Raw genomic sequence first — 20,023 nt, forward strand, 5'->3', positions numbered from 1 at the left:
ATGCAATTTTAGAGGAATATTTTTCACTTGTACACGTAAGTACACATAAGTCAATGTTTAAGTGCAACAGGTCCTCCACAGCTGTTGTGGTTCAGAAAAAATAAAACATGCACAAGCAGACACCCAACACTTGCTGTCAGCTGAAGCCCCTCAAGCTGTCCATGTTACAAAGAAGCAGAACTCTCTGGGCCTCTCCCCACTTCAAGTTGAGAGAGTTTCATCACTGAATGCAAGAGAAATAAATATGCTGCCTACTCTTCAATGGCGTAATCCCAAGTGGCCAGGATGGTTTGTCTCTCTTGACCATTCCTTTACAGCAACCTCTGACTACACCTTTTCATTTCATTCATCCCAGGAGGAGCAGAACTGCCCTAAATACAGGGATTTTGTGCTCTTTACCTCAAGCATCATTGGTCCAAGTGCATCCTTGTCGATGACACTCTGACCTGTAGACGATACATCTGCTTTTTGCACTTCATCTTCATTAGCTGCTGCTGCTTTTTCTGCAAGAGAGAATACCATGTGTTAAGCGACAGAAGACTGATCTCACTGATACACCAAGAGCCCACAGAGCATTGAGAAGAGCTGTGAAATGCTTACAGTGCAACAGTTCTGAAAATGAGATTAGGCAGTCTCCCATAATGATTCAACGGAAGCACAGCTAGTCCATTTGCTTCTCAGTTTTCAGATCTTGTGACACAAAAGAAATAATTTCTCATGTTTCTCTGCTAGACATTTCACCAAACTACAGAGCCTAACACTGGGCAAAGACAAGGGCTCTTTATGAAGGTGCAGTGGGCAAAAACTAGGCTCAAGGTGTAGTCAAAGACTGATCTAAAAGAGCAGGCAAAGCTTACAGCTGCAGAGCATTTCCATGACCGCTATATTTAGAAGGAAAAACAGAAGTCCACAATCTATGGTTTCAGTATCGAGAAAGAGCGGCCTCAGTTCTGCTCCCATGTCTCCACCCACGTTCTTACTATCACGTCATTTTCATACTGCCTTATTTACCAATATATTATTAGAACTACATACAATTTCAAGTGCTGCATTTGAAAATTGCAGGCAAGAAAATAATGATTTCAGTTCCTGGAACATAATGCCATACGTTAAAATGTGTATACAGCATCACAGGTTATACCCAACTCCAAATGTAAGAGATTTTCACAGAAATTTCAAACCTAGTGAGCTTATAATTCCTATCAAGTAATGAACTGTATTAATATTTCTATTTCAATAATGCTATTTTTGTTTAAGGATGAATTAATAAAACTAATAAAACCAGTATGTAAAATACATATTCTAATGCACATTGTACATTGTAAATTAATGAAACCAGTTACTTTTTGTTGTTAGTTCTATACTCAAAACAAAATTTGAGTTCTATATTCAAAATTATTTTACTATATTTCAAGCAGCAGTTATGTAAAAGCTAGGACCATCCTGCAATCTAGAATATTAAAAATAATATACATTTATTATTTTTTAATATAATGCAATAAATTATTTTACTAAACATGAAAGCACACTGAAATTTTAACTAGAATTTATGTCTTCAACAATAAACTAGAAGAACATTCATTGTAGGAATTAATGAAAGTACCACGTGCAGATGAAACAAAGGGCCTTTGGAAAATTACCGAGAGTGAAAATTAAAACATCAGTCATGCAAATTAAAATGTATCCAAGTGTACAGTATTTTCCACTATCTGCAGATCTGCAATAATGCAGGTAAAGTTCTTCTGAATTTCCCTGGCATAGGTTTTAAGGTCAGTGTGAATATGTGCTGCCCAGACATAAGAGTAAAGGAGCAGCTTTTGTGAAGCCCTGGGTGTCCTCCTGTCAGCAATCACCTGCTGGTAATAAGGCTTTGGTCACTTGGGCTGTCTCATCCTAGATTTCTATGGTTTCTTGCTTTCATGAAAAGACTCACAAAAATTTTAGCTGTCTTCTTAGGTGTTATACACTATATAACACCATTGTGAATAATGATTTAGCAAATTGCTCTGAAGATGGAGTTGCAGCTAACCATCTAATTTTAAATCAGTCTGATTAGCATAATCTCATAGAAATAAATTCACTAGAAAGAACTATTAACATTTCCTCTGCCACTTGAACTCACGAGGACATAAAATTAGTATCTCTGGTTTAGACTAGGGGTGGGATTTTATTCTTTTCCTTACCTCCCTTGTTTTGGCAAAAAGCAGAAATTAGGTGTAACAGAAAAACAATTGAACAATCCTTCCCATGCTACAACACAGCAGAGTTGGCACCATATGATGATACGAAACTGAAAACATGTTCTAAAAATTCTAAAAGAACTCTAAAAATAGAGTTGAGCTTTTAATAAAGCCAGTGATGATATCTGTTTCCCATCTGTTCCTGCTAGCATAAAGTGATCTCTTATTTTCACACTGCAAAATATTAGAATGGACAGGGATACCAGCTTCTTGTTCTCATTTGACCACTGTTTCAGCCATTGATAACATCTTGATTATGCGAGAACATGGAATTATTCTCTATGAGCCAGAAATGGAGGGGCTGCAGATATGATCCATCAATGTTGTGAAAGCACATTCATTACAGTTTCCTTATGTCACCAGTTTACAGACTACTTTTACCGATTATTTTTACATAATACGAAATATTTGCTGCTGATTTTTTTCACTCTTACAACCATGGAGTTTATACATTGATAAAAACAATGGTTTTCTTTCATGCACACTGATGAGGTTTTATACAAAGGAAAAAGTGGACATTTTAAATTATTATAATAGTAATCAATACAGAAGCTGCAATACCAGGTCAGACCAAGGATCTCTCAAGCCTCACATCCAGTTCCTGAGAGCCACTGCTTTCCTCTCCACTTCCCTCTTCTCTCCATTCTGATTGTTTGATCCCTGACTGCTTCTGCTTCAACACCAGCTGTCCTTCACAATCATCTGACTTCTTCATTTTCTTTTACACTCTTTTTCTCAGAGAGCCCAACATCTTTGTGGAATCAATAAACTTAGTGCTTTCTCAAGGAAAAAGCATAATGAATGGAGAAAACATGAAAATTCTATTTCTACTCGAATGTTACCCACCCTCTATTCCCAGAGATGGTGACAATGTACCACTCATGAACTACTAATACTCAATGCTCACTACTCATGAACTTTGGCTAGGCACTCTGAAAAGTATAAATCACAAGTGCTCCAAAATGACTGACTTCCTAATTGGATCTGTAACTTAATTGGGTAAGAATTCAAGTAGCTGGAGAGCTTAGAAGAGGCTACACATCCAGGCCGTAGGCCACACTTAAATTTAAGTGGCATTGTATAGGAAACCTAGGCCTCAGACAGCCTCTGAGTAGGACCAGCTGTAATTCATGTCACTGCTAGAAGCTGCAGCTACTAATAACATTCAACTATGCAATAAATGATCCATTTTGGACTGAATTACAAAGCCCCTCGAGTAGACTTTATCAGCGCTTCCAAGACAAGTAAGTGTGAATCCTGTCAGCAGTGCCGTCCTGACAGTCAGTCATGGGGAATGTCTTGAAATGCAAATCTCTCCCTCAGCAATACAGCCCACGGGGCTAATTGACAACAAAAATTTGTTACAGAAAGGCTGGAAAAAACCAATGATTGATACATGAATTTCTAATGCTGACAAAATAATGCATTATCACAAGTCAGTATTCTTCGTTTTTCTTAACAGTTCTAGCTTCCAGCATTAAGTAATGGTGCAAAAATGTAAAGTTCACTTTCCCCTTTTTACTTCTATCTTTTTTGAGTTCATGGGAGCCCAACAAAGAAGTCAAAAGCTCAGAGAGCTTATAATTGCTATGCTACATTAATGATCTTTGAATGTCAAGGCTTAGGAAAAGAGCTACATTGCAAAGCCCCTCAGAACCTTGTTCTCCCAGCCCCAGGAGAACCCCTGGGGTTACCCTCTGACTAAGCACAGCCACTGGATTTTGCCACTGCAGCCACATGGAGAGTGGGAGCTGCTTCCCTGACCTCACAGCTGCCAGTGATGCCTCCTGCTAGAACAGCCCCTGTTAAATGTCAGCCAAGTGCTACCAGCTATCCCACAGGCACAGTGGCCAAAGGGCAGCGGAGGAAGAGTATGGACAGAGGTTGTATTTACAGGGCTGTATTTACAGCCTTCTGCAGCCACAGGAAGTGAGCAGCATGGAAAGGGACTTCCCATGGCTTCATCTCCATACAGGGAATTCTGCACTGGAGAGGCAGCATGGAATTAGAAACTGGTCCCATCCTTATGAATATAGCTACCAGGGATCAAGCATATTTTATCTGAATTACAGTAGTATAAACTTGAAGCACATTAAATAATTATTAGCTCTGCTCAATTAAGAGTTTAGCCTAGAGAGAGAAAAAAATTTAAATAAAATACAAGTACCCCTGAGAGAGATACTACAAAGAATATATACATCCAATTATGTAGTATTTTAGTGATGTGCGTAATTTAGACTTTAAACTGTGGAGATGTTTACAATTGCATAAGCTGTATTATACTAAAATACATATTAATATTTTCAATTGGGCATCTTCCTAGTGATCATAAACTATATTTACTTTTCTACATTTAACATACAGAATAAAGAAGAAAAAAAAGCCCTCAAAAATATTTTCTGACAAATATATGAGTGGGAAGCCTCAAGCTTTATTTAAAGCTCATTCCAGATTCTGAAAGCAAACCTTTGTGAAATCACATTAGTTTAACAGAAATTCATAAGTCAGAGAAATAGAAGCCAAAAGCAATAGTTGGAAGTCTCCTGCTACATTTTAACTTAGCAAGCCCTCTTGGTTTTCCATCCTCCCAACTCAAACTATGTCACTTCTCTCAGCATTTCTGACAGCAGACTCTGAAGTGCTAATGACAGGCATCACCTTCTCTTGGTTGTGTTTCAAACTCTACTTTCCTACAGGTGGGCCGGCAGGACCAGCTGAACCACTCAAAAAGCTCTCTTTGTCTGTATTCAAGCTCTGCTCCAACTTCCTTAAGGAAACCTGCTACAGAAATATTTCCCCCTTCGTGCTCTCTGCAAAACCAAGAGGCATTTTTAAACTAAAAGAGCAAAATTTAGCCTCTGCAGGAATTTCAAAAAAGATGAAGCATAATTTGAAAGCGAAAATTTGCATCAACACAGATGTAGCTTATTTTTCACTGGAGCAACATTTAAGGCTCTTCACAGAACAAGAACAGCAAGAAAGAGATGCTGGTGAAATGCTGGGCAGACAAAAACCCATGCTCTAAAAACCACCAAAAAAAAAAAAGGTTAAGCAAAAAAAAAAAAAACCAAACAAAAAACCCCCAAATACCCTGTAACAGGTAAATTCAAGTTCACTATCCAATAGTGTTTAAAACAGGGTTTCCAGATGCCCTATATGCAATTCCTGCTCTTTGTAATTTTCTGGAATTGCTATTGAAATGCCACACTTATCTCAAATCACATACCTTTTCTGTACAATAGATAAAAAATATAAACAAAGAGATTTTAATAAGTGACACTAGAAAACTCAACTCTGCCCTTTTCAAAAAAAATTAAAAATCATACAAATCAAGATCCTTATAACAGTAACAGGAACATCAGTTGAAAGTGAATCTAAACACTATACAAAGCTGAAACACGCAATTAAATTTTACACTGGAACTATCTAGAAAACAACTCATCTTTTCCATTTTTGGCAAGTATTAGCCAACAACTCTTGTCTTGCCTAATTCATATATCTAAGTTTGCCCTGCATGATCTTTCTCAATTGCTGTGCAAAAGTAACATCCAAACAATCAAAAACGCAGAAGTATCTAACTGTCCAAAGGTAAGGGTAGATACAGTATTAAAAACTAAGGCTAATATAAAATAGAAAGTATACTTAGCAAAGGCCATATTTTAGCTGACCTTACAGTTTTGAGCATTAGATTAAATAACATTGCAAATATTAGATGCAATAACATCTGTGTATGACTATTGCTAAGTAATTGTATTGACTCTGGTAATGGACAGGAGGTTTTTAACATGAATAGGGCTGTACAGAAAGTGCCTTCAAATGTACCAACTTGAATAAAAGAAAAAAGAGAAAAAACCCAAAAAATTGTATTTGGTAATGTGAGTAGTTTTGGATCACTACACATGATGAAGTAAAGCAGTGAAGAACGTGCAAGTTATTTTGATGCTTGGTTAACCACAGGGAAAGCAGCTCTGCCTTGTAGCTGTGTAATTCAAAGCACTGCAATCCATGGCTCACTTGAAACTTGATATCCCCATGCACGTCCTCACCCAGTTCCCATTGCCTCAACACAAGTTGTTTTTATTCCCTGAAAGCAAGCAATTTTTCAAAACAGCAGTGCCTAAGAAACAGCAACTATTTCAGCAATCAATTTTAACACCAGCTTATCCCATCCTTGTGAATAAAGTTAGCTACTATTTTAGGGAAGTGATTATATAGTGAGGTTGCTCTTTCATCACACAGCACACATCTGTCCAGAGCAAAGCGGCTCTTAGACTCTTGAATACATATTTTCCCCCAGAAACTATAGATCAAGTCTTACAGGAAAAACTATGCAACATCTCAGGAAGGTTTTAGGAGGTAAAACAAGGGAGAATTATGCATCTGCACCGAACTAAAATTAGAAAAGCTGCCATATGGCTCTGTGAAGCCAGCAGCACGTTCTTATTCATTAGGAAGCATTCTGCTAACATAAAAACACAAGGCCTTCCTGTGCTCTCCAAATGTGTTTATCTTTTCAACATTAATGCATGATATATCATCAGGCTGCTGAAATCTCCTGCAGTGCATATTAAAAAAGCACAGCTGCACTTTTTCTCAGCACGTTTATTCACTGGGAGCAGAGCTTTGCCCACCTCCCTGACACAGCCCTCTTGTCAGCCCGGCTCCCCTCTGCTTGGGAAGGGCTGCACTCCCACTGCACGCTCGCCTGCCCAGCTCATCTGCCCGTGTTCTGTTCTGCTCATCACATCCACATGGTTTAGCTTCATATTTACTGCTGCTGGTGGAAGCACACTTAAATGGTAAATGACCCTAGGGTTTGAGCTAAAAGCCCTTGGAAAGCCGTAAGTGAAATTACTCGCTCAGGAGCAGCAGCACTTACAACGTTGTGGTTTCTTTTTCCAGCGCAAGCTGCTCTAAGTGGTGCAGCTGCTCTCCAGTCCCACACATACCTGCCCCACCTTCCCATGCTAAAGGAGCACCATTAAGGCACTAACTCTATGGAAAGCTTCATATTCTCACAAACACATCAAATATAGGCAAACATTCGTGCAGCTTTACAGGCTTTGAGTGAAGTCTTGCTCTTAGAAAAATTCAGTAACAGTAGCCAGCATATAAAATTTTCATGGACACTGAAAAGAAAACAAGCAGTGAAAACCCATGATGAAATTTGGAATAGCAACAAATGGAAGTAATAACACCTAAAATTAATACTAGTTTTGTTTCTTAATAATTCTGACATTTTGCCATCATTCTTTTTTTGTACAAGTCAGCATTTTTGTCACTCAATACACCTCCTGTAAGAAGGACTGCCTGCAAAATAATTGCCCCCAGCTCAGTTAAACTGGAACAAGGACAAAAATAATGAAATTCAACTTACCAAGGATAATATTTAACTGCTGGAGGGACAGAAGCCTATTATCTCTATATGTATTTTTTTGCTAAATACTTTAATAAGCATTTTACTACCTTCTCCTTGGTTTCTTCCTCCCTCTCATTTTGCTGTCTTTGCTTTCATCAACATCTATGACCTCTTTTCCTTCTCATTATTACAAAACTCAGTGGTCTGCTTCTTGGAAGTGAGGAAGCAGAAAGTGGCAGCAGTGGAAGTGCCCACTCCTTCTGCCCTGGCCCCAGGATCCAGTTGTCTCCAAGCCCCATGAGCAGGGGTATTGCAGTGCTCAATTTCTGGCACATGGCACCACTCAGAGCACCAAGGCAGAATCCCATCCATAAACACACTTAAATAACATATATGAAGATTGCTAACTCTTGGATATAACAGTGACAGCTGAAAGTGATGTTGTTATTTATATGTAAATATGTATTATTTACAGAACTTCGTACCTACTTTCTGCAGATCTATCTACTTAATGCAGTGAGCAAGAGATTATTCTTACCTGGTATCACCTCAGAAGGCTCCTAGTCTCTGGTAAGTTAAGGACTGGGGACTGCAGTAAAACCCAGATTTACAACCCTTTCTCTGCTGCTGCTCAAGTGAAGACGAAAGAGAAATGTCCTATCTGGGACCCCAAATCCTCAATGGCTTGATCCATCCCCAGCATACAATAAAAATATGAAACAATGGAGCAATTAAAATAAATTCTTTGGTGGTATTATTTCTAGTATTTTTATTTATCAGTAAAGACACAGGAGGACAATTGCTGTATTACCCTTTATGTGAAATCCTTTCTTAAGACTGAAAGGAACCCTGAATCCAGAAACTGTTCCTCACCCCATGCCTCATTTGAACTTGTGATGATGTGTCAAACTACCACATTGTGAGTGGAAAGTTATTTTTCATCTCCAGAACACGGAATTAAGCCTCCATCATGACTATCACCTGTTGAATCCCTGGACATGCTGCAACATTAACCTTTTCCACAAAGTTTTCAAAAAGATGGAAAGAAATATAACTGGATATAGCTTTACTCCTGCAACATTTTTAGACCTGTCTTATTATTAAAATATTTGAGTATGTTCAACATATGCTTTTATATGAAATGAAAGGTTGTGCTTAACTTGCAAACAGAAAAATTAAAGGTACATGTATTCCTGTGTTTTAAAGATATCATCTTTTCCCCCAAAAGACCACCAACACTGTCTTTATAGTGTATACAGACTGATTAGGGAAATATCTAAATAAATTAATCATCAAAGGTGCCCTGCCCAGGAAATGTCCTTATCAAATGGCCAAAATCCGGGATGATGCTGAGAATTTCTAATTTTCACTGGTTTTAAAATGCATTTTTAAATACAGGGGTTTGGGATTCTCTTTTTGCATTTACATTTCCTAAGAATGTCTAGTAACCAGTATAATCACAAGTATCTGATTGAGTACAGTGTCATTTACAGTATTTAATATATGACCAAAATACAGTACTCAAACAATAAAGGAGTACATGTGTTAGATTAAGCACATTGGCTGTCAGTGCCTTACCCCAAAATACCCTGAATTTAATCAGTCACTTATTATTCTGTGCTAGAATCAGATAAGCAGATTCAAATATATGTATCTGTAGCTGTACACACAAACACATCCAGGAAACGGTTTTGCATCTGTTGCTATTTACATGATTTCAAAACACTCACGTAAACTACTCAACTGTGCATGATAACAAATGCTGCACAGCCATCAGCACTGACTTAAAATCTGTTACATTAATATGGCTGCATTTCAAAAGAAAGAGCCAAGCTAACTGACCTCTGCACCGAAAAATGAGATACAAATATTTGGCATCACTTCGTTTAACAAAGTAATTATTTTCTTTGGTATGTGCTGAATTAGGACAGAAAAATTTACTGTATTTCTTGGCATTTGCAATTTTATAAGTGTTAGATATTTACCAAATGAGTAACCTCATCTTATTTTGATAATTCATCTCTCAAAACAGTGTTGATATAAATGTCTAAATGGTGGGAAGTCCAGTGTTCTTTAACATTTTGGCTGAGCTAATGTTTTCAAAGACAAAAAACATGGCAGAATCTGATAATTTTATTCCAAACAGGGCTCCACCATGGTCTCAGAAAGAATATATTGCTTTTACAAATGTTAACAGCCTCTAATTGGTTCTCTGACATGTTAAAACACTGGCCAGATTTTGAAAATAAAGATACAAGGGTTAACACTTTAGACTAGAATCTGTAGATGCAGTTGCCAAGCTAATTAAACTTTTGGGTTTCCAAAACCTAGGCCAAAATAACATACTAGAGAGGAGTATTAATCTAGACAGACTCTATTTCTTGAAGCCTAACTCTTCTGTACTCAACCAGCTGTTAAAAGGAAACAGATGACTTGCTTTCTTTGAGTGCCACATTGCCATGATTACAAAATATCTGTCTTATTTTAGGATGCTGATAATAAATCTTTGTGACACACCAGATCATCCACAAAAACAGGCAAAGATCTTCTTGCTTTTATAAACTGCCACTGACAACTGCGTAAGTTTTCAAGAGACCTAATGTGGCCCACAAAAAAGAAATATAATGGATCATGAGCTCCCTATGAAAGAAGTTTCCATAATAAAGCGTAGGCCAAAAAGGAGCACAGATAATTGAAGACAGCTAAGAAAGAACAGAAACAGCTTTAATTTAATGTGTCCATGTTAACATGGATTACAGGGCTCCTACTGTTTCTAATAGTCCAGATTATGGTAGATAAATCTTTTTGCAAAAAACCTCTAAATCATTAAGGACAAGCAAAGTTTTCTTCTATAACAGCCCAGTGTTCAGAAATAGAAGCTTGGGCCCCTCTCCTTACTCATCTAACCCACCATCAGAGGCCTCAGCCAAAATTTCAAGGCAATTTAGAAACAGAAACTTTCCTATTACTGCAAGGAAAGCAGATGGAAAACCAAAACCTTCCTAGAAGAAACTGCTTATTTCTGCATGTTAGTTATTTAAAGGGATTTTTTAATCCAAGTCCTTCACAAAACTGTGTTAAGATAATTTTCATATATTTCAACAGTGGCTACATTACTTCAGGTACAGTACAGGTGGCTGTGGGAAGAAAGGTAAGATTATTAACCTGCATTGCTTAAAATATTCTCTAAAATGAAGAGATCTTTTTTCATTACCCTAGAAAATCTTGGCTTATCTTGTTGCTATGATTTACATCCAGACAAAGTCACTTTTAACCTCAATTGTATTAATTTATTCTGTCACATATTAATTAGCAGACATTTTAAAATGCCTGCTAATAGCACTGATAGATACAAATGGGCTCCCTTCAACAGACTGTATCACACTTAAAACTTAATTAATTAGGCGCTCCCGTTTCTGTATCTCTAACTTAGATTCATGAAGCAGGGATCTGCACCCAGTCTGAAATATGTCAGTATAATCCATAAACAGGAAAATGATTAAACACTAATGGTATTGTTTTCTCTCTTTTCTCAGTGAGCTTTACCAGTTCTCTTCTGAGAAGAAATTTGGAGCTGTTTTAACAGTTCCCCAAGAGTTCCCCATGGACAACCAGGAGCTCAGCAGAGGACGCTCCATGCTGTGCCGGCAGGTGCTGCCCAGCCAGCTCTGCAGTCTGGCTGCTCTTCCCAGCCCCAAACTCCTGACATGGCACAGGCTCGGAGTGAGGGGCTCTTGCTGGACAATCATCACCCTGAAAACGCTGAACATATGCAGCTTTAACCAGGAACCGTTGAAGATTACGGTCTGCCTCCAGCCATGTCCCTCCCTGGCACGAAGGCCGGTAATGCAGGTCTGCAGCCAAGCCTGAGCATTACATCAGAAGTGATAATCCAGAACATTTTCCTCCAGTCTCCAAGGTACTTATGTGCCTGCAAAAGGGAATATGGGTGCCTGCTCCTCGTTTTACATTTTACCCATTAAAACACCAACAGGTGAGACCTTTGGCATAACAGCTGTTATTTCCACAGTATTATGTGCTCACCTCAGCCTAAACACTGAAGAATACTGGGGCCAAAGTCCTTATTAAATAAACCAACCAACTAACCCAACAAAAATCCCCATAAAAACAATAGAGAAACCATACCCCTTTCTTTGGAAAGCATTTAAGCTGCTGAGATAAAGGATATATGCTCCTTGTCTGACCTCCAAAGAAAGAACAAGTGGCAATGCCCATGACCATCACATAGCTCAGGGAAAGGAAGAGTATTCTTGCACCATAATTCACAATGACCCTGAGAAAGCCAATATCCTCCCTCAGTTATATTTAATAAAGGTTTTACAGACTGGCTTCTCTGCCTGTATCACTGATATAAAAAAGTAATGGGAAAAAAGCTTACTGGGCATATTTACATTTTAGATTGCCAACTGCAAACACATAATTATATTTTGAACATTAACTACAGTGGCCTGACAATCTGTACTACAATGTTCACTTAAAATTAGCACCTCTTGCAGATAGACAGATGGCGGCTCAACTTTCAAGCTCAATAGTAATCACAATAATCCTTGATTTTCATCAGTGTAACACTCAGCAATTCACTAGTAACTTTTGTCACATTCCCTAAACTATTTGATGATTTCTCATCACAGCAACCAAGAGTAAAAACATTATCAGAGGGATGATAGTGAATGGAATAAAACTGTCACAGGAGTGGTGTTGCTGGTCATAAAATTATGGCTAAAGCCACACGAAAGGCAAAAGATAGCAGGACTGGAGAAGGCACGAAAAAACCAAAAAACACAGGACAATTACCGAAGAGAAAACAGTGCAGGCTTAAAAATAAAACCCTTCAAAAAATGGGGGGAAATTTGAAAATATAAAGAAAACCCATCCAATACAAAACTCCATTTTTGACAATTAGTGACAGGGAGCATTGCATTCAGAGGAGTCAATGGGAATATGAAGAAACAACTAAAGACAGAAAAAAGCCCCAAACATTCAAATCTTTCCTTCAACCCAAGACGATGAAAGGCTTTATACAAAAGAACCAAGACAGGAAGAATTTCATGTGATTGGCACAAAATACCTTGCTGTTTTTTCCACCAAACATCAAAATAAACAAACCAAGAAAAATCTAAATGAGGGTCCCTCTGAGTTTTTCAATCTATATTTAGAAATTACAACCTTGATATTTTTTCCTCTTTTTTTTTTTTTTTTTAAATTTCCAAGTAGATTAAATGCTATATTTAAACACACTTCCTCTTCAGTGTTGAATATAGGCCCACACCTAATTTGTCTCTGGAAGTCATCTCCCTCAGTAGAATCATGGGAATTGCAGGTTGTTCCAAGTCTTTCTAGGAAATTGTGCCTCAGGAAAAAATGTACTGGTATAAGGCTAGTGCTCTTCAGGATCACATATCTTAAGATGACAAGGGACCATTCTAACTGCCTAGCCACTCTCTGTAACACATCCCAAAATATTTCACACCAACTCCTGGATCATGACAAGAACTTCCACTGAATCTTTTGAAGAACATTCAGATTTCTTTGAGAGAGCTAACAGAACCTACCAATTCCTTCATTAAGCCACTCCTGATTTCAGCTAACCTCCCATTAACAATCTGCCCCTTCCGTATGAGTCAGTCACCAATTCCAGCTGTGAGGCAGCATCCTGCCTTTGTGTGCTGGAGTCCTCTGCGGCAGGCACACTGTGGAGCTCCATTCTGGTTCATGCCAGTGAGCAAAGCAAGGTGCACGGACATGCATTTCTGCTCTGAGATGACCTGAGCCTCAGTGAAGGGATGCACGATACGGCTGCTTGGTCCAAAGAAGCATGTGGATACTTATTCAGATAACATGGGCATAGCTGAAGCACCTCCAGTTATGGAGTATCTGCTTAATGGATTTATGGTTTATGGAGTTGTCTACTTTAGCAGAACTTAAATTTATGTACTCTTCTGTCTCCCCTTTCCCCTCCTCTGATGTTGTGCAAGTTAAAGAAGGAAAGGAGAGTAAGCGTGTGGTTAAGTGTGCGGGGGATATATTAAGAGTACCCCTTGTCTTGTAAAATACACAGAGATGTGCCAACATCCCATAATGATGGAAGGAAACAGAAATCATATATGTATTGACTCTCTAGTCCCTTGTCTGGGGGCATTCACTATGAGCTCAACAGTGTTCATGACAGAGCAAGCAAGTGATCACTTGCCATGTCACCCTTCAATCTTCAGTCTGTAATTTTCCCCCAGTTGTCCATTGAGGGCTTTCATAAAAGAAACTGAAAGCTGAAGCAGTAATAGCTGACATTGTTTTACATATCCTTGATGATTTCATATTCAAGGATCCCTATTTCCAACTAACTGTCCATACACAGAATGCTTTACAGCAATAAAAAAATGCATGACTTAGAACAGATGCAATTATCTTGGTCCTAGTTTGAACACAGAGAAGCCTTTGATCAATGCTTCTTCAATGTGCTGTGAATCCACAGGTTTTCAGGATTCAAACATGGTATGAAAGGCATTGCACCCTATTGTGAGTAAATATTATTTTATTGCTTTTCAAGCTGCAGTCTTTAAAAAGAAAAGATAAAAGCTGTGTAACAAAAGCTAGATTCCTTAAATAGATGATTTTTTTTGACTGAAGTATCATCACTATTCACAGTGAATTAATTTGCTACTCCATAAATTAAGCTGCAGACAGAAAGCCAAGGTAACATGAAGTCTCCTTCATTTACTTGCTTTATGTACTGCTGAGATTAAGACGTTGCATTCATAACCTAAAGCACATAGCAAGATTTGGTGTTCTACAGTCAGCATATTTTACAATGCAAACCATCCAGCAACAAGGGACTAAAACCATTATCATTAGGACTCAAATCAGAAGGCTACAATTGTTCTTTAAAACCTAAACTCAGCATTTATTTTTTAGCACCTAAACTCAGCCTTTGTTTCTGATCACACCTCTAAAGACAGAACAGCTGGTGAGAAACACTAGACTCAAAAGCTTAGTCCATATTGTGCAGGGATGGGTGTCAGTCTATATTTCTGCATTTTGTTTTACCCTCAAATAAAAATGCTGAATGAATTTATGGTATTAACAGTTCACAAGATTACATGTTAAACTGCAAAAAACCCGCTGAATGAACATGTAAAGTTCTGAAGTTTAAATTGCTCCGTGACAATTTAAATGCAGTCTGAGAACAATACACTTACCAAGGAGGCAGCCGCCAAAACCCAAAATTTCAAGGAGAGATGTCTCCATCTCTCTTATGCAAGAAATTTTTTCTACAATCCCAGAGTACATAGACCATAATATGATCACTACATATTAAAGTAACTAAACCAAAATGTTAATGAAGATATTCCTGTAAAGAACAAAGAGGGAATACTTGACAATATCCCCCAAAGAAGGTTAAATATAGGAGAAGCAGCTCAGTCCTTTATAGCTTTCCAAGCATTGGTGTTACAGATCACAACCTCTTACACTGCAATCATCTTTGCAGCTATATAATACAAAACAAACAGCCACACTTTGCTAGTTTGAACTATTTTTTTTTCTCTTGGACATTTCGAATTTATGAAAGAACACAAAGACCAAAGAAAAGCAAATATAAGTAGGATGCAAAACAAACAAGAAAGTTTTCCTGTAGCACTTGCCAGTAATGACTATTTCTACCTGAAAAAGACCAGCACCTCAACAGCTAAGAGTAACATCTAGTTTTGTTTCAACTTTGACCCATAATTTGAAGTCAAAGTTTAGATTTTCAATCTAAAACTTCAAGCAAATTCTCTCTGGCATGGAAGTCATCCATCACTGACTAAGCTGAAGCCCACGGTCAGGAGGAATGTCTCGTTAGGTGACAGCCATGACGTGACACCCTGCAATGCCCAACACCACCAGGACAGCTGTGGCCATTGGCCCTTAGCTCAGCCATGGCTGGCACACTTGGACTGCGTGGGAGTGGGGCCCCACCAGGGACCCAGGGTGAGACAGATCCTCTACAACCTCTACAATCCTCAGGCCCCGTCAAAACCACTGCTCAGGCTCACCACACAGCTGCAGAAATGCTACTGTCATGGTAGGGAGGAAATGGAAACTCATGATCAGGAGGAGGGCAGGCATGGTGAAACCAGGGCTTTTCAACAGCTGACTTATTTTCCACAGGTTAGTTTGAAGCCTGCACTTTTGATAATTTTAATCTGTCTTCTTGAAGAAAGAGAATCATAAAATCACAGACTAGCTCAGCTGGGAAGAGAGCTTTAAAAATCACTTAGTCATCCCTCCTGCCATGGGCAGGAACATCTTCACCAGACAAGCTGCTCAAAGCCTCATCCCATCTGGCTCTGAACACCTCCAGGGATGGTGTATCCACAACTTCTCTGGCCAACCCTCTCTGCTCTCACAATAAAGAACTTCTTCCATAATGAAGAAGTCCAATCTTCCCACTCAAAACCACTGCCTGGCACTACAGGTCTCAGTAAGAAGTCTCTCTGCCTTTCTTGTTAAGCCTCCTTTACACATTGAGAGGCTGCAATAAGGCCTCCTCAGAGCCTTCTCCACTCCATGCTGAACAATCCCCCTCTCTTAATTGTTTGATCCCAATGTGGACACAGTTATATGTCATAAAGTGTCTTCAGCTTCTTATTCAGTTAGTAATATTAATTACATTATAACACTGCCTCCACACAAGAATATTAATATCATTAAACTGCCTTAACTTATGTGTAGATAAGGTTTAAGCTAAGTATTCTCCATGATACACAACTCCAATAAAACAAGCAAACACCAGGAAGCCTCCCACTTGATGGGTTGCTGGCCAAGGACTGCTTTTCATCAGATACAGAAAAGAAACTGATGGTCTCCATTTTAAAACCACTTAAAATTATTCAGTGAATTGGTAGTTCTCTGGAGTCATGCAACTAGTAAAGTCAACATAAACTACATACTTAGACAGAAAGACTTACAATGTACACAGGAAGAACAAAGATATTTTCAATGTATCACTCTCAGCTGTAGGCAGGGGAGACAACAAAGCAAATTCAGTAATAGTTGTTGTTTTGGGTTGGTTTTTTTTTTTGTAAATGCTCTGCATAAATTCCTTGACTTCAAGCACAAATTTCTGTGACTCTTAATTTAGTCTTAAAATCCTATCAGACTGAAAATATAGGATATCCACACAATCATAGCCATGTAGAATTCCTTCAAAAAGAAGAAGATTCAAAAATTGGCATAAAATTTGAATAACTCATCTCAAATATGATTAATATAAAATATAATTACAGTAAAATTGACTTAGTAAAATATTTGCAAAACAAAAACCAACAAAGAAAACACAAGTCTGCATATGCTCCCTTGCCTTAATATCCTGATTTTACCAGATATTTATGCACATAACTTTGAACCTTTAAGTAGTTCCACTGACTTAACAGGGATTACTCATCTGCTTAAAGTTAGGCAGTTGCTTAAATACCTTGTGAAATATGAATCTAAATTCAGATCTGATAAATTCAAAGTAGCAGCAGCCAAAGCAACACCTCATTACAGTGTTAAGACCATGCTGCTTTCTTTTAGCAAGTGATTTTACTTGCGTACTGGTGCTGGAGGCAACAATGCACTACCTGCTGGAGTGCCCCTGTGATTACACAGTACTGCTACAGGGAAGCAAAAACTGGTTTTGCTATCAAATGTGAAACCAGAAAAAGAAGATAAATATGATTAACAACAAGCCTTCTTTCAAAGTTCATACAGGTTTCCATGCATGTCTCTCTTCATCAAGCGCTTCTTCCTCTCCCAACACTATTTTGCTTTCACATGGTGATTCATTCTGTCCAAGGTCTGTCTTTTAAGGCTATTCTGAAAACAAGGTCTGTTTCACATCTCAGAAATGTACATTAACAGCTAGACTGGTAATTGCCACCCAATATCCCTTCCCTGAACCACTGAAAAGCTGATCTACAGAACATAAAACCTCTTCAGAAACTAGTGACACATGAAAACTGGACTCTGCAGGAAAATGGAACTGGCAGGAAAATGAAATCATATTTGAGGGTACTTTACCATAGTAGATTATATCCCACTGTATGTGAATCTAAATAAGACAGGTGGATGCCACAGTAAAAAATTGCTACAGAAGACAGAAAGGGTTGGAGAATAGGAGGGGAGAAATAAGAGAGAGAGACCTGGAGTTTAATAAAAGGAACTCAGGGGACTTGGGAAAAAAAACCAAACAACCCCATGTCCTGCACTTTTGTCAGGACACATTCCTCAGCACTCCAACCAAAGAGGTCAGAGGAGACTTAGCTGCAGAAACTGCTGAAGAAGCTTAAGGTGATCTTCAGTATCCTCTGTACCTACTGCATTGCTGATATTCACACAGGAGGCTAAAGAACAACTAGAAAATGTAGAAAAGTAAATTTAAAAGTTTTTTAAAAAGCAGGAGTTGTTCAAACAGTGAAATATGATAGATAGTCTCTGCTTTAAAAGATGAGTTATTTACCTGCTGAGACTAGGGCCAGCATGACAGATAAAAGGAGATGCAAACTAAGGGCAAGGGTTTAATTTTTATAACCTGCTTTATATCCAAAAGAAGAATAAAAAAACAAACAAAAACCCCAGAACTAAACAAAACAACCCCACAAAATCCTGAAATAAACAGAGACAAAGCAATCAAAAAATAATGACAAAACCCCCACTACCACAATGAGGGGAGTCAGGCTGGTGACAAGACTGAAGGAAAAGGACTACTGTTGGAATAAAATCAAATAAGATTGATGTGAAACAGTTCAACTGATTGTCAACTAAGGAAGAAGAAAATTCAGATTACTTTTATTTACTGTCAGAATTCTGTTGTCTTCAGATATGAGAAAACATTTTAAGCAGTACTTATATGACAGAAATTAGTATCTTAAATGCTGAAGTTGCTTCTTAAAATAAGATATGATCCTAAAATCAATCAGATACTATTTTGCTAAGCATATTTCTTAAGTACAATCAAATGGCTTTATAGCTTCTTGGACATCCAGGATATAAAGGAATGTTTATTCCCAATGGTCTTTACACTTGTCTAACACAAGCTTTTTAAGCATGTGCAAATCAGCACTTACTTGCCTGCACACATTATGAACACATCTGTAACATACATGACCATTACCCTTTCCAAGAACCTTAACATGGACTGCAAACAACAGGACAGCTTACACCTCAACCACCATGCAACACAACTGTTCCAAATTACTTTCATGTTATAAATAAAAAACTGAATGAATGTTTTCTAAAGTGCTTGAAACACAAGGCTCAAATCTCAATAGAGAGATCCACTTAAGATTTACATGAATACAACTTCTGTTTCATCTTCATGCTATAATCACAATTTTCCATCTCCTCTGGACATTCACAAAATCTCCACCCCATCATGTAATATAGTATGATAAAAGTCATACTCGGTAGAAAATTAGGCTTTCGAAAAAGAACTTGTCATCACTTTCCCAAGTACTAAAACCATTTCAAAACCCAGATTAAAACTCCATGCAATGGTTACATCTTCCAAATATCTTGAATTCTTTTAATGAATTTAGCTTTACACACGCATTTATAACTTGCCTTCAAATTGTAATAAACAGAATCTCTAACATACCACAACTTAGGAATCTTTGAAGTATATACTGTGAGAAATGATAGAAAGATAACAGATGAAGTATTCCAAGTATATATTTGCATATAAAATAGATCAGGATAACATTATACTAAATTATATAGTATTATTAAAGCAAAAGATCCATTATTTTTTCAGCTACCAGCCCAGCTAGCTTGACATGGGAAACAAATATCAATCTGCATTTCATCCTTCCTTGTTCTCATTCCTAGAACCTAGAATAAAGTTTCCTTGACAAAGCTCAGTAGAAGTTATAAAACTTGTTGCTTTCAGTGGCTTTTCAAGGTATTTATAACTGACTGTGCTTTTGTAAATAATTAGACCTTTAGGTGCAATTAGAATTTTTAGTATTTATTTCAAAGAAACAACCTCTTTACTAAAATTTCTAAATAATAAAACTGTAAATTAAGTTCTCACTAATTTAATCTAATCTGCTTTGGAAGAAATGCAGAGCAGACCCACTGTATGACCACTAAGCCATCTTAATTTGTCCATGTAGTGTAAAATCACAGAAGAGTTTCAGGACATTCATTTAGTTTTGTCCTACAAGTATTCTGCGTAACATCAAAAATCAACACAACAACTGCAATAAAACATTGTTTTCAACCTGACTCCTGTGGCTCTTCATGCAAGTACAGCATTATTTTATTGACTTTTGTTTGAGAAAGAGATAATGCAAGTTTTTGACTGTTGTCAAGGTGTTCTAACAGGTCTTTACAGTGGAAGACCAATCAGAAAGATTTGGAACAACCTAAAAGTTAATACATT

General features: G+C 37.8%; 1 protein-coding gene across 1 annotated transcript in view; it reads right to left on the reverse strand.

The window, feature by feature from the left end:
• The window catches only part of NCOA2 (nuclear receptor coactivator 2), a 188,696-nt gene that overhangs the window by 51,611 nt on the left and 117,062 nt on the right, over positions 1-20,023 (reverse strand). The window contains exon 6 of the mRNA XM_059485882.1: positions 400-503. Coding sequence (XP_059341865.1) covers positions 400-503 — 104 coding nt within the window. The remainder of the gene's footprint in view (positions 1-399; positions 504-20,023) is intronic.

The sequence above is a fragment of the Ammospiza nelsoni genome, chromosome 1 (genome assembly GCF_027579445.1).
Source record: "Ammospiza nelsoni isolate bAmmNel1 chromosome 1, bAmmNel1.pri, whole genome shotgun sequence".
Lineage (NCBI taxonomy): Eukaryota > Metazoa > Chordata > Aves > Passeriformes > Passerellidae > Ammospiza > Ammospiza nelsoni.